Source organism: Thalia democratica, chromosome 6 (assembly GCF_965202585.1).
Source record: "Thalia democratica chromosome 6, ktThaDemo2.hap1.1, whole genome shotgun sequence".
Classification (NCBI taxonomy): Eukaryota; Metazoa; Chordata; class Thaliacea; order Salpida; family Salpidae; genus Thalia; species Thalia democratica.
In genome coordinates this window covers 36,857,738-36,869,062 of record NC_139170.1, presented here as the reverse complement: position 1 = coordinate 36,869,062, position 11,325 = coordinate 36,857,738, and the positions used below count along the sequence as shown (strand labels likewise).

At 26.3% G+C, this 11,325-nt stretch overlaps 1 protein-coding gene across 1 annotated transcript; it reads left to right on the top strand.

Annotated features, from left to right (window-relative positions):
- The first annotated feature begins 1,300 nt into the window (after window positions 1-1,300).
- LOC145839033 (ADP-ribosylation factor 6-like) lies at window positions 1,301-2,606 on the top strand. Its single transcript, XM_082946647.1, has 4 exons — window positions 1,301-1,547; window positions 2,040-2,164; window positions 2,238-2,343; window positions 2,548-2,606. The coding sequence occupies exons 1-4, from the start codon at window positions 1,301-1,303 to the stop codon at window positions 2,604-2,606; spliced, it is 537 nt and encodes a 178-aa protein (XP_082802773.1).
- Window positions 2,607-11,325: the final 8,719 nt, after the last annotated feature.

The following is an 11,325-nucleotide window of genomic DNA, read 5'->3' as shown; positions in this document are numbered from 1 at the left end:
TTTTTTGGTAGTCTAACATAACAATTGTTGTTTTAGATTTGGAAATCCCTGTACTAAAGCATTAAAATTGATAAAAAAATGTTACGTAAACGAAATCTATCATTTTAGTTTTGTGTTATTTTATGAACCAAATTTTCTCATAAAAAAGTTAAAAACTTTACTTGTATAAGTTTTGTTAAAACAAGTACCATTTTTCACAATAACCTAACTGAATTATTATTAAACTTTAATAGCATGTTAACTTGTAGTTTGTTAATAATATCTTTGTACTATATAACAGTATGTATTTTCTAGTATATTCTTCAAAAACCTTTTAGAAATAATATATTTAAAATAATATTAAAACTATTTTAATTTTTATTCTGCTAGTATAAACATTGTAGTATTCATTTTTATATTATATAACTTAAATTTAAACTAAGTGTTACGAGTAATAAACTAATAAGGTTGCTTTTTGTTATTTTTTATTCAGAGCATTATTTTAAACTTTAAGTTTAGCACACACTTTGTACTATTACATACTTTGGGTGTAACTCCAATTCTGAAGTCTCTAGTTAGAGCTAGTACTCTAAATGTCACATAACAGTACTTGTGTTTTAGAATTTTATCATGCTTACCTTTTACGCCTCATACTTGCAATTTGTAACATGGTAGTATTTCGTAAATCATATTTTAAAATTTATTTAAAAATATCAATTATTCACAGTTAAAATTTTAAGACTAAACTGTCAAGCTTTTATATTTTATAACTTAGTTGAAAGTGTTGTTTAAGACTAGTACAACATCGAAAAACATTACTGTGTTTAAGATTAAACTTTTTAAACTTTGTTGAATTTTTAATTATTGTTTTATTAGACAGTCTTTTATAATTTTTAAGAATGCAATTGTTCAGTTTTAAGTTCAGTTAGTCAAGTCTTTAATTTTATTATCATGCTGCAAATTAGTTAGCAAGTAGAACTTAACATATTTTTTTTTTAATTACTATCAAATTAGTTTGAGTTTTAAACTAATTAGTTTTTTTGCGATAAAAAATACGAAATGTTTTTTGGCGTTTAATTTTGAGTTTTAAATATTTTATAAGAAAAATAATGAAAGTAGCTATTTGTTTGAATCCTGTTAAAATATGAAAAAATAGCATATAAAAACTGAAAAGAATTATTTTTTGTAACCAACCCATAATGTTATAAAAATAGAACGGTAGAAAAATAATTGCCTTCATACCAAAAATTCCAAAAAAAAAGGTTTTAAGAAACGTCTATTTTAATAAACTCTCTACAGTAAAAGCTAAAATAGCAAAATAATGGGCGCGCTTATGTCCAAGCTCTTCGGAGAGCACAAGTTCAAAATACTGGTGCTTGGATTGGACGGATCGGGCAAGACAACGCTTACATACAAGATGAAACTTGGTGAAACGGTAAACACAATACCAACTATAGGCTTCAACTTGGAGACTGTGACTTACAAGAGAACGCAGCTGCACATTTGGGATGTTGGTGGGCAGACGAAGATAAGGCAGCTTTGGAGGAAATATTTTCCTGGCACACAAGGTATAGTTTGTACAACTTGTTCAAGTTAAAATTAGAAGTTTTTATGTTAGTATTTAAACAAAACGATTTCTTCCTCTTATTAACTTAAGTATACAACTATTTGCTAGTTAAAAAGTATAGTTGCTAAGTTAAAATATAATTTTAAAAATAGTTAGTTTATTATAAATTTATACTTAGTAAGTTTATAGGAATCATTACTCACATTAAAAAAAGCTTGAGCAAATAATATCTTAACACAGGTAAGATTTTCTAATAAAATCTTTAATAGAAATTTTGTGAAAGTCAGCAGTGTAAAAGATTTGTAAAGATAATTATATCTAAAAGAAATAAATTAGCTGTTAAATTTAACTACCTTTCAAAGTATACTTAGTACTTTATAAGATAACTTAGCATCAAAATAATGACACAGTGCGTGTTATGATACTACAAAAATTGAAAATATTTTTAAGACAACTTAATTAAAACCATTACCAATTAATAATAATCTTTTAGCCGTGATATTCGTGGTTGACTCGGCTGATAGGCAGCGTGTTGAAGAAGCAAAAACCGAACTGCATAGTTTGTTAGAAGAAAAACAACTTGAGGACGCAGTTTTGCTAATACTAGCCAACAAACAGGTCAGAGAAAAACTAAGATAATGCTTATGCTGGACTTGTTCTAACCAACTAAAAACGTATTTTTGTTGTAAAGGACGTTCCCGGTAGGATGAGCTGCTGGGAGATTCAGGAAAAACTGGGTACTGATCAAATTAGAAACAAATGGTTGTACGTGCAACCCACTTGCGCTATAAATGGAGGTTTTTAATTGTTTAATATAAGATAGCTATATAAGATAAAACAAAATATTTTTAATACTTTTATGTACAGTAATGTAATACAGATAAATGCTTCTTTTTAAAGTCCGTTTTAAATTTTGTAACTTGATTGTTTTTTGTATTTTTACAGTTGTTTTATACTTGATTGATTTTTTTGTATTTAAATTTTTTTAATTTGTTTAACAGAGGGAATAAAAGATGGTCTTAAGTGGCTGACGACTATGGTGAAAGCAGTTTCGTATTAAAGAAGATAAAATGTACTTTTGATTAAAAGTTATAATATTTTCTTATTTTCATTGAAATGTGTTGTTATTAAATTTTCTGTAGTTTTTGTTTATTTAGTTTGACGTTATTAACAATCATTTATATTAACTTGAAAATTTTTAATATCGAAATCCATAACTTGCTTTAGTTTTGTACCTCATTTGATTAAGTTGTTGCGAAACTATATTTACAAACGTAAACTTTTTTACATTTAAAAGTTCTTAAAGTGTTTGACGACAGAATGCTTTCTAGGTGGTGCAATCGTATTTGAGCATGTAATATTCTTGTTTTAAATCCAAAAAGCGCTTTTTTAAAATTATGTGTGTGATTAGCTCTCATTATTCTGTATGTTATATATTAGTACTATGTAATGCTTTTTTAAGATAAAATTTTATAGTATGTAATAAACTCCTTTTAATCTATTTAAGAACTCTTTGCGTTTAGTTTGTATAAGTAACTATAACATCTAATAAACTAGATAAAAAATCTACTCGATTCGACTTAGTTTTTAATGTGTTTCAGGGATCGACAGGTATTTGGTTGTCGCGGGCCAAATTTTAAATTTAAATTATACGCGGGCCGTTTTTATAGTTTTAGCGTTATTTTTTATAATAGACCCAAAATATTTAGTAAGTTTGGAAAATTCCCTAATATGCATATTAGATTAATGATAGCGCTTCATTACAAATCTCAAACATTTAGATTCTTCTTTGTTGGCCATACTTGCATATTCGCGGGCCACTGGTTTTACCTTTCATGGACCGAATTAAAACTTACTCGCGGGCCGCAGTCTGCCAATCCCTTGTGTATGTAGTAGCATAATAAAAATATGTATTTCAATTGTTTTAAGGAAGAAGCGTATTATAAAATATATACTAAACCTATTTGTCTTTATACTAATCCGATAGCCTATTTATTATCGTATTAATAAAAAAAAAGTATTTTTTTATACTAATGTTCAAAATTTCTGATGGTTCAAAGAAAACAACGAACTAGACCGTCGAAGTCCTTTAAGTCGTTCCAACCAAAGGTCAATAACAATACATGTTAAGCTTTTTAATTAATTTTCGTTTTATTTAATTCATTTCTTGATATAGGGGATTTTTAAACTACTACAATGATCGTCCAATTGTGGTTTTTGTGGTTGACTAATATAATAAAAAGACTCCTTAAAGAAAAATTAACTACTAACTACAAACTTGTTTCCATAGCAGAGTCGCTAATAAAATTCCTAACTATAACTTAAATATGTTTTCTAATGTGACAAGGATAGACTCATAATGATTTAAGCGCAAAAAATAAACCTTAGCAAATACAACTGCTATAACAACCACTGCAGTATAATAACATCATAGAAATCTGCTAAGATAAATCAAGACTACTGTTTTAGTACCTAAATTTTGTTAATAACTATATTTAGCTATCATTTTGTCACAATAAAAATTGCTAATCTAAAAAGAACTATGAAAAAGTATAAATTTTTGTTAAAGTAAGGTATATTTTCTGTTAAGGACAAATTAAAATTTAGCTTAAGAACAAATGTTAGGTTTTTCTTATGCTTCAGCTGCAGTTGCAAAAAAAAAGTTTTTTTTTTAAGTTACTAGTCGCTTTTTGACTAAATATGTACAAAAATATTTAAGAAAAATTTTGTATTTAAGTAAATTTTGATTTTTAAAAGATAAACTTAGCTTGAAATTGGTTTTTATAAACTTTTAAAAGATATAATCTTAAATGTTGACAGCTGTCTCTTATTAAACGAAAGTTAAAACGTTTGATGGTCTCTGTTAACATTTAAAATGAAAAGTAGTATATAGAGTATATAAATTAAATTTTAATAAAAAAAGCTACTGTAAAAGTGCATTATTGTTTATTTACTCAACTTACATTTTTTATAATACTTTTTAAACTTAAAGTTAGCATTTAAAAAAAATCAAATTATATTTTTATTAATAAAACCCAATTATTATCTATGTTTGCCTTTAGACACCAGTGTGAAAAAATTAGCTTAACTTTTTAAGTATTTTATTCATCGAATCTGTAATACCCTAAACAATTTTAAACTAAAATATATGAAGTATAAAAGTATATAGAATTTTGAAATGTAGTTATTTTATTTATTTTGCTTTTTTTAGTAGATGAATTTAGTTTCTAATCTTTTAAGTCTTTCATATCGCTATCTTAATACTAACTAATACTTAATACTAACTATCTTAATATTGCTGGTTATAGTTAACATTAAAGTAAATAAGAAACTAAGATTTTTTTAAGCTTTTGAAAATAAGTATTACGTTCAAAAAACAGTTTGTAAACATATTTTTCATTGGAAGGTTAACAATGTTATAAACTAAAAAAAAAGTAGTTTTTTATTTTTTAAATACTTGTTTAGAAAACATGAAGAGAACATTTATACATTTGATTTTCACATTTATATTAAGAATTAAAAAAGTAGTACAGTTTTCATTAACAAAAACTTACTTAATTAAGATAGCATCTACTTTGACATTATGTTCTAATGACAACAAGCTTTATTAATAAGATACAACAATACAAAAATACTTAAACAAAGCTAAATTTATTTATAATACAGTAATATACAAGTTAAGAAGAGCATCTTTTAGGGGAAACGTTGTTGACTTCTTGATTTGTTGTTAAACAAAAAAAGTTATTGTGTCTATTAATATCTAACTTATAAAAACTTTCAATAATAAAAACTAGAAACAAAAAAAATAAGTTAAGCAGTTCGCTAAACAAGTTAAGCATTTTAACATAAAATCAAATTATTTTCCTTTTCGGGCTTCCCAGCACTTTTTTTCCGCGAGGCGACGCAAATGAGCAATGTCATTATTCCATAGTCTTTTTCAAACGTCATTGTTGAGACTGTCACATTTACATTGTCACGTGATTGGCTGTTTATCAGAAATTTACAGGATTCATCTACAGAACCAGACAACCTTAAATACGGCAATGGTCGGAAAACCGGTTGCAAAAAAATGTTTAGTGCGTGGTAATCGGCTGGTTCTGGTCCACATTACGGATGGCAGCAACGCGGCAACTTCAAGTATCTTAGACGCTGTCGATGGTTCGGTTGGTCGTTCCTGCTTGAAAAATGAACCTAATATGTAGTTTGGCTTCGATGGAGTAAACTTCCACTGATGCAGTAAACTTTCATTCGCCACTGTGCAGTGTTAGCTGGAAAATAAGTGGTTATTAAATTAAAAGAAGAGATTGGAATTAACTTGACATATTAAATAAAGCTATGAAAATAAATCATTTCGTAATTAAATTAAATTATGTGAATAAACGTTAATGTAAGTAAACGAAATTATGAATACAAATAAAATTATGCAAAAAAGTGGTTGCTTACAAAAGTGGTTGTTATAGTTATAAGGTTTTTTAATTATTTCAGGTGTAAGAACAAGTAGATCATGATTTAATTTGCTTCAACATACTTAATTGATACGAACTTTGCTATTACTTAGTAGTTAGTACACATGTTTTTCTAACTACAAAAAAAACAGGGTGGCAGTATTCGGTGCAAAACACAAACGTTATCATTTAAAATACTAGAGTAATTGTACACAAGTATTTTTATTTTTTAATAGGTGAAGCCCTACTGGTAGGTTTTTTGTGTGTTAATTTTTAACATTTTTTTAGATAAATAGTATTTTATTAGATTATATATCCACAACTATAACCGTAACAAAACGTAGTAAAATATTCAAAATTAAATCAAAGTTTACTTTGATAACTTTATCCTTTTTTATCTTTAGTTGGTTTTAAATTAAAAGAAAAATAAGTGTATAACTCTTAGACCTTTTTTGTATAATGACTTTCAAAATATACAATGTTATAATACAATATCAAATAATTCTGTAATTTATGAATTTATAGTTAAAACTTACTAAAATAGAATTTTCACAGTTTTTAAACTTTCACCACAATTTTAACGAGTTTTATAAATTTATTTTCTGTACCTAAACCGATGAAGTTGACAAGCAGACATTTTTTGAATTTAAAATAGGTAGTATCAATAAAAAATTATATTGACAATTGATTTAGTTTTTTTATATCTTATGTATTAGAAATAAATGCACTTTTTACATATCTGTTATAGAATATTTGGATGTACTAAAAATATTTTTAAATTGTTTTAGTAAAAAGTGTTTTATTTCTACGAATAAACTCACTTTAGAGATATTTCAAAATAAGTTGATAAATATTAAAAATATATTTTCTGCATTTCTTGTCTATAATATTTAAAAGAAATTGTTGTGTTCTAACTTTTTGTTATAAAAAAATGTATATACATACAATCTAAGTTGTATCAGTAATTTTTTATGCATTAAGTCAATGCAGGTATTAGATGTTTAAAAATCCAAGATATGTAATATATTTTAGCTTTGCACGATAGCTGTATTAGAAAATTTAATTTTTTGTCGTAATAAAGTTTAGTACGGCTATTAAATTCATTAAATTATCAAGTTACTTGAAATTAAACTAGGTCATATGTGTTTTATAGTAGGTATATATTTTGAATGTGTCTTTATTTTTGGTTGCAAAAACTAAACATTATAAATGTAAGTTACTTTTTGAATACTTAATACTGAAAACTTTTGAAATTTTAAATTTTGTATCAAATGTGGTTCTATAGTTATTATATTGAAACTTTTAGTACAAAGTATTGTTCTGAATAAATTATGTAAGCAGTTAAATTTGAGTTTAAGTTTAACAATTTACAAGTTTAAGTCTATCTAAATGCTTTCCTTATGTTAACTTTTCTAATTTTAAGAGCTTAGTTTTTTAATTATAAACTTTACAAACTTTTTGATGTTATAGTAAAAATAAGTGCATAAATTTGTGTTAAGCTAGTTAAAAAACTAACATAAAATTAAACATTTCATAAAATATCAAGAAACCTTTTCTTTTAATACTAATTCACACCCAATCAAAAAAACTCTAAAATTTTTAAAAAATAGTTTCAACTTGGTTTTATACAACTTGAACGCATTGTTTGTTAATAAATGCTTTTTAGATAAACTTAAAACTTTTTTTTTCTGTGTTTGTTTTATGTCTAGAAATAAAAACTTTTTAAACAAATATTTAAATCAAAGTTTTTTTTTTTATTTTTTTTTAACGTTGTTAATTATTGCATTTCAAAGTTTGTGTAATTTTTCACATATGTATAACTACTTAATGTTAGTCAAAGTAATTATAAAACCTGTAGCTACACGCAAAAAAAGAATTATTTTTAAACGACTACTCTACCAGTTTTCTCATATATCGTTGTAAAGTGTTTAGTTGATAATAAATATTTCAGGTATTGCATTTAATAAGTGTTAATAAACTGTTTCAACCAGAAAAAATAGTTTACACAAAAACTAAAAAATATAAGCAAATGTTTGAATATATTAAGTATGTTATAACCTTACAAAATAAAGTAAACGTAAAACTTAAAAGAACACAATTACGACATAAATATTATTCGTTTTTGTTAAATTACATTAACAACGTCAAAACAGTACTTGAAGCTGTTTAAAATTTTGATTTTTTTAATAAGTAAACGACCTCAATCACCTGAAGTACCTGATAATTTATATAACTTTAATTATTTAATGTATAAACTTCGTACTGAACGAACTAACTTTTGCTTAATCAATTTATTTTGAACTATACGGTTAAACTACGTATTTATAAACAGTCTAAACTCACATTAAAAATCAAAAAATCTAAAACTGCAAACGCTTTTTATTTTTAAGCAGAAACTTGACTTAGGAAATGTGTAAACAACTTTATTGTGTAAATATTTAAGCGTGAAAAAAAAATTATGCTCAACAAGAAGAAGTACAAAAAAAAGTTTTAATTTGATTTTTTTATAACTAGGCTAATAACTATAATAAAAGTAATTAAAAACGCATTGGTTGAAAAGTAAAGTTTAAGTATTATATTATATCTTCGTTTTGTTTAGACAAGTTTTTACCATATTGCTTTTATTGAGCAACTTTTGTAAACTTATTTAGTCGTCTACCTTAGAAGCATTGTTTATTGACACACTTTAGTGCTGAGTTTGGTTATGCGTAAAGTGTTATTTTAGTTTGTTTGTAACTTTATTTTTATAATTTTAAATCTATAAACTATAACGTTTTAGAAAAAAAAACACAATAAGTATATAAAGTTCAAAACTAAATATCTCAAAATTGTTTTTTGAAAACCAATTACAATATCATTTTACACTTTGTGGTTGCATAAAAGGAAACTTTGTAATTTAATTACCGTAAGTTTAAGTGTATGAATGAAATTCAAGTTTATACAACAATTGTAAGCTCATTTACAAAACGCACGAAACGTACTCAGAATTTCTTTAAAAAAGATTACTACGAAATTGTCAAAATTTCTCGTTGCAACTACGTCAAATGACCTCTTTTACTTTCATAAATTGCCTGAAGCAAAATTTAAAACTGTCGTATATAGTTAAGCTCTTGTCTTGTAAACTAGTTTGTTAAAAGTTTATGTAGAACAGTTATGAAGTGCAAAGTATAAAAAAAGTTAGTTGTATCGAATATTTTGAATCTTGTTAAAATTAGTTTAAACTTAAGAATAATAATAATCTTTAAGTATACGTAGTGAAAAAGTTTGGTTAAATAATTCACATTTTTCTCTGGTTAAATAATTCACATTGTATTACTGATTGTAATATTTGTATTAGATATATAAATGTTAAAATGTTAAACTTTTCATTTAAATCGAAATTGGCTGTAGTGTTTTGTTTGCTGCTAGTGGCAAAATGTCAGGGATATGAAGATGATTTTGATTTGGGGGATTTTATGAACAATGAAGAAAACGATGATATGTTCGGTCTTGGCGGTTTTAATTTATTTGGCCAAGATGATGGAGATTGGGGCGATTTGATCGATTTTGGCGATGACGATTTGGCATCTATATGGGAAGACATTGGTGGTAACGACGATGATGGTCCCCATGACTTCTATGACGATCGCCACGAAGACGATGATGGCCACCATGAAGACGATAACGATCACTATGACGATGATGATGATCACCATGACAATGATGATGAAGAACATGGGGACAATGAAGATCAACATTATGACGATCACAATGACGACGATGACAATCACTATGACGACGATGATGAAGAAAATGATAATGATGCAGAATATGACGACAATGAAGAACACAATGACGACGATGACGATCACTATGAAGATGATGATGAAGAACATGAAGACGATGATGATCACCATGACAACGATGACGATCACGATGACGACGATGACAATAACTATGACGATGATGATGATGAACATGACGACGATGACGATCACCATGACGACGATGATGATGAAGAACATGACGATGATGATGATCACCAAGACGATGATGATGATGATCACCAAGACGATGATGATGATGAAGAACATGACGACGACGATGATGAACACCATGACGACGATCACGATGATGATCACCTTGACGATGATGATGAAGAACATGAAGACGATAACGATCACGATGACGATCACCATGAAGACGATGACGATCACGATGATGATCACCATGACGACGAAGAAGATGACTATGATCAGACTAGTGTTGATTTTGAAGGGTTTTTCGAGATCGCTCATGTTCTTTTCCCGAATCCAGAGGATTTGGAAAATGTTCTTCAAGCTGCCAATCTTTGGGACATGTACGAAAAATACATTGGTGGGAACTAGTGTGGAAATTGTTGGTTTTAGTGGTTTTTATCTAAATTTAAAAGTTATTTAGTTAAATATGAGTAAATACTTCTTTTTTCAACTTTTTAGAAATGTAATTTTCGTTTTTTGTGATATGTAATGAAGTCCTTTTTAACTAAGCATACTAACAATTTGGATATTAACAAAAGAGATGGTAAGATATTAAACAAATATTTTGACTAAAATTTATTAAAATTAGTTTCAAAAGTTAAACATGTTTTAAGTATGTTATAAATTAATTTGGATATTTTTAATTACTTTTAAACATTGTAAATAAATCTACTTTAATTACATTAAGTCTTTTAAAGAAAAATAGTTACAAAAACTGTCATCTTAGTCTTTTATGGAAACTCTATAGAATATATACGAACAATGTACCCACGACTGTCTAAATAACTAATTTTATTTCAGGTTATGTAGCAACTGAAATCTGTCGTTTTGTAATTTTTTATTCTCTATGCGGAAGATTGCAAAAATCTTGTTGATTTTGTGAATTCTTAGCTTACTTTTTTATTTGTAATCAATTTTTCTTTTAAAGTCGCACCTTTTTAAAAACTTTAACTGTCTTAGTAAAAATTGTGTCTAAAAGCAGAAGATTTAATAACTAATACCAAATAATACTAGTATATAACAAAAATTTTACAGATTACATCGGCATTAAAAAAGGCTAAGTTAAGTTTTTTATAAAAATATTGAAACATTTAAAAGTTTAAGTCTACAGACTATATAACATAATACCTTGTTAAAGTTTTTTACTTTACTTTTAGTTTCGTTTTTGCACTAACTGTTTGATAATTTTCTTAGTAGCTTTTGACACCATATTAATTATTTCGTTAGACTTTTCAAATTCTTTAAAGTAAGTATAACATTATGAAGTATTTTAAAGTACTTTTAGTTTTGTTTTGAGTTTAAAATATAATATAGTTCAAGTCTAAAAATTTTTTAT

Excerpts from the sequence above, each read along its gene's own strand:
- LOC145839033 (XM_082946647.1), top strand. The coding sequence starts at position 1,301 with ATGGGCGCGCTTATGTCCAAGCTCTTCGGAGAGCACAAGTTCAAAATA. Across the intron at positions 1,548-2,039 it reads ATATTTTCCTGGCACACAAG|CCGTGATATTCGTGGTTGAC; the intron begins GTATAGTTTGTA and ends ATAATCTTTTAG. Across the intron at positions 2,165-2,237 it reads TAATACTAGCCAACAAACAG|GACGTTCCCGGTAGGATGAG; the intron begins GTCAGAGAAAAA and ends TTTGTTGTAAAG.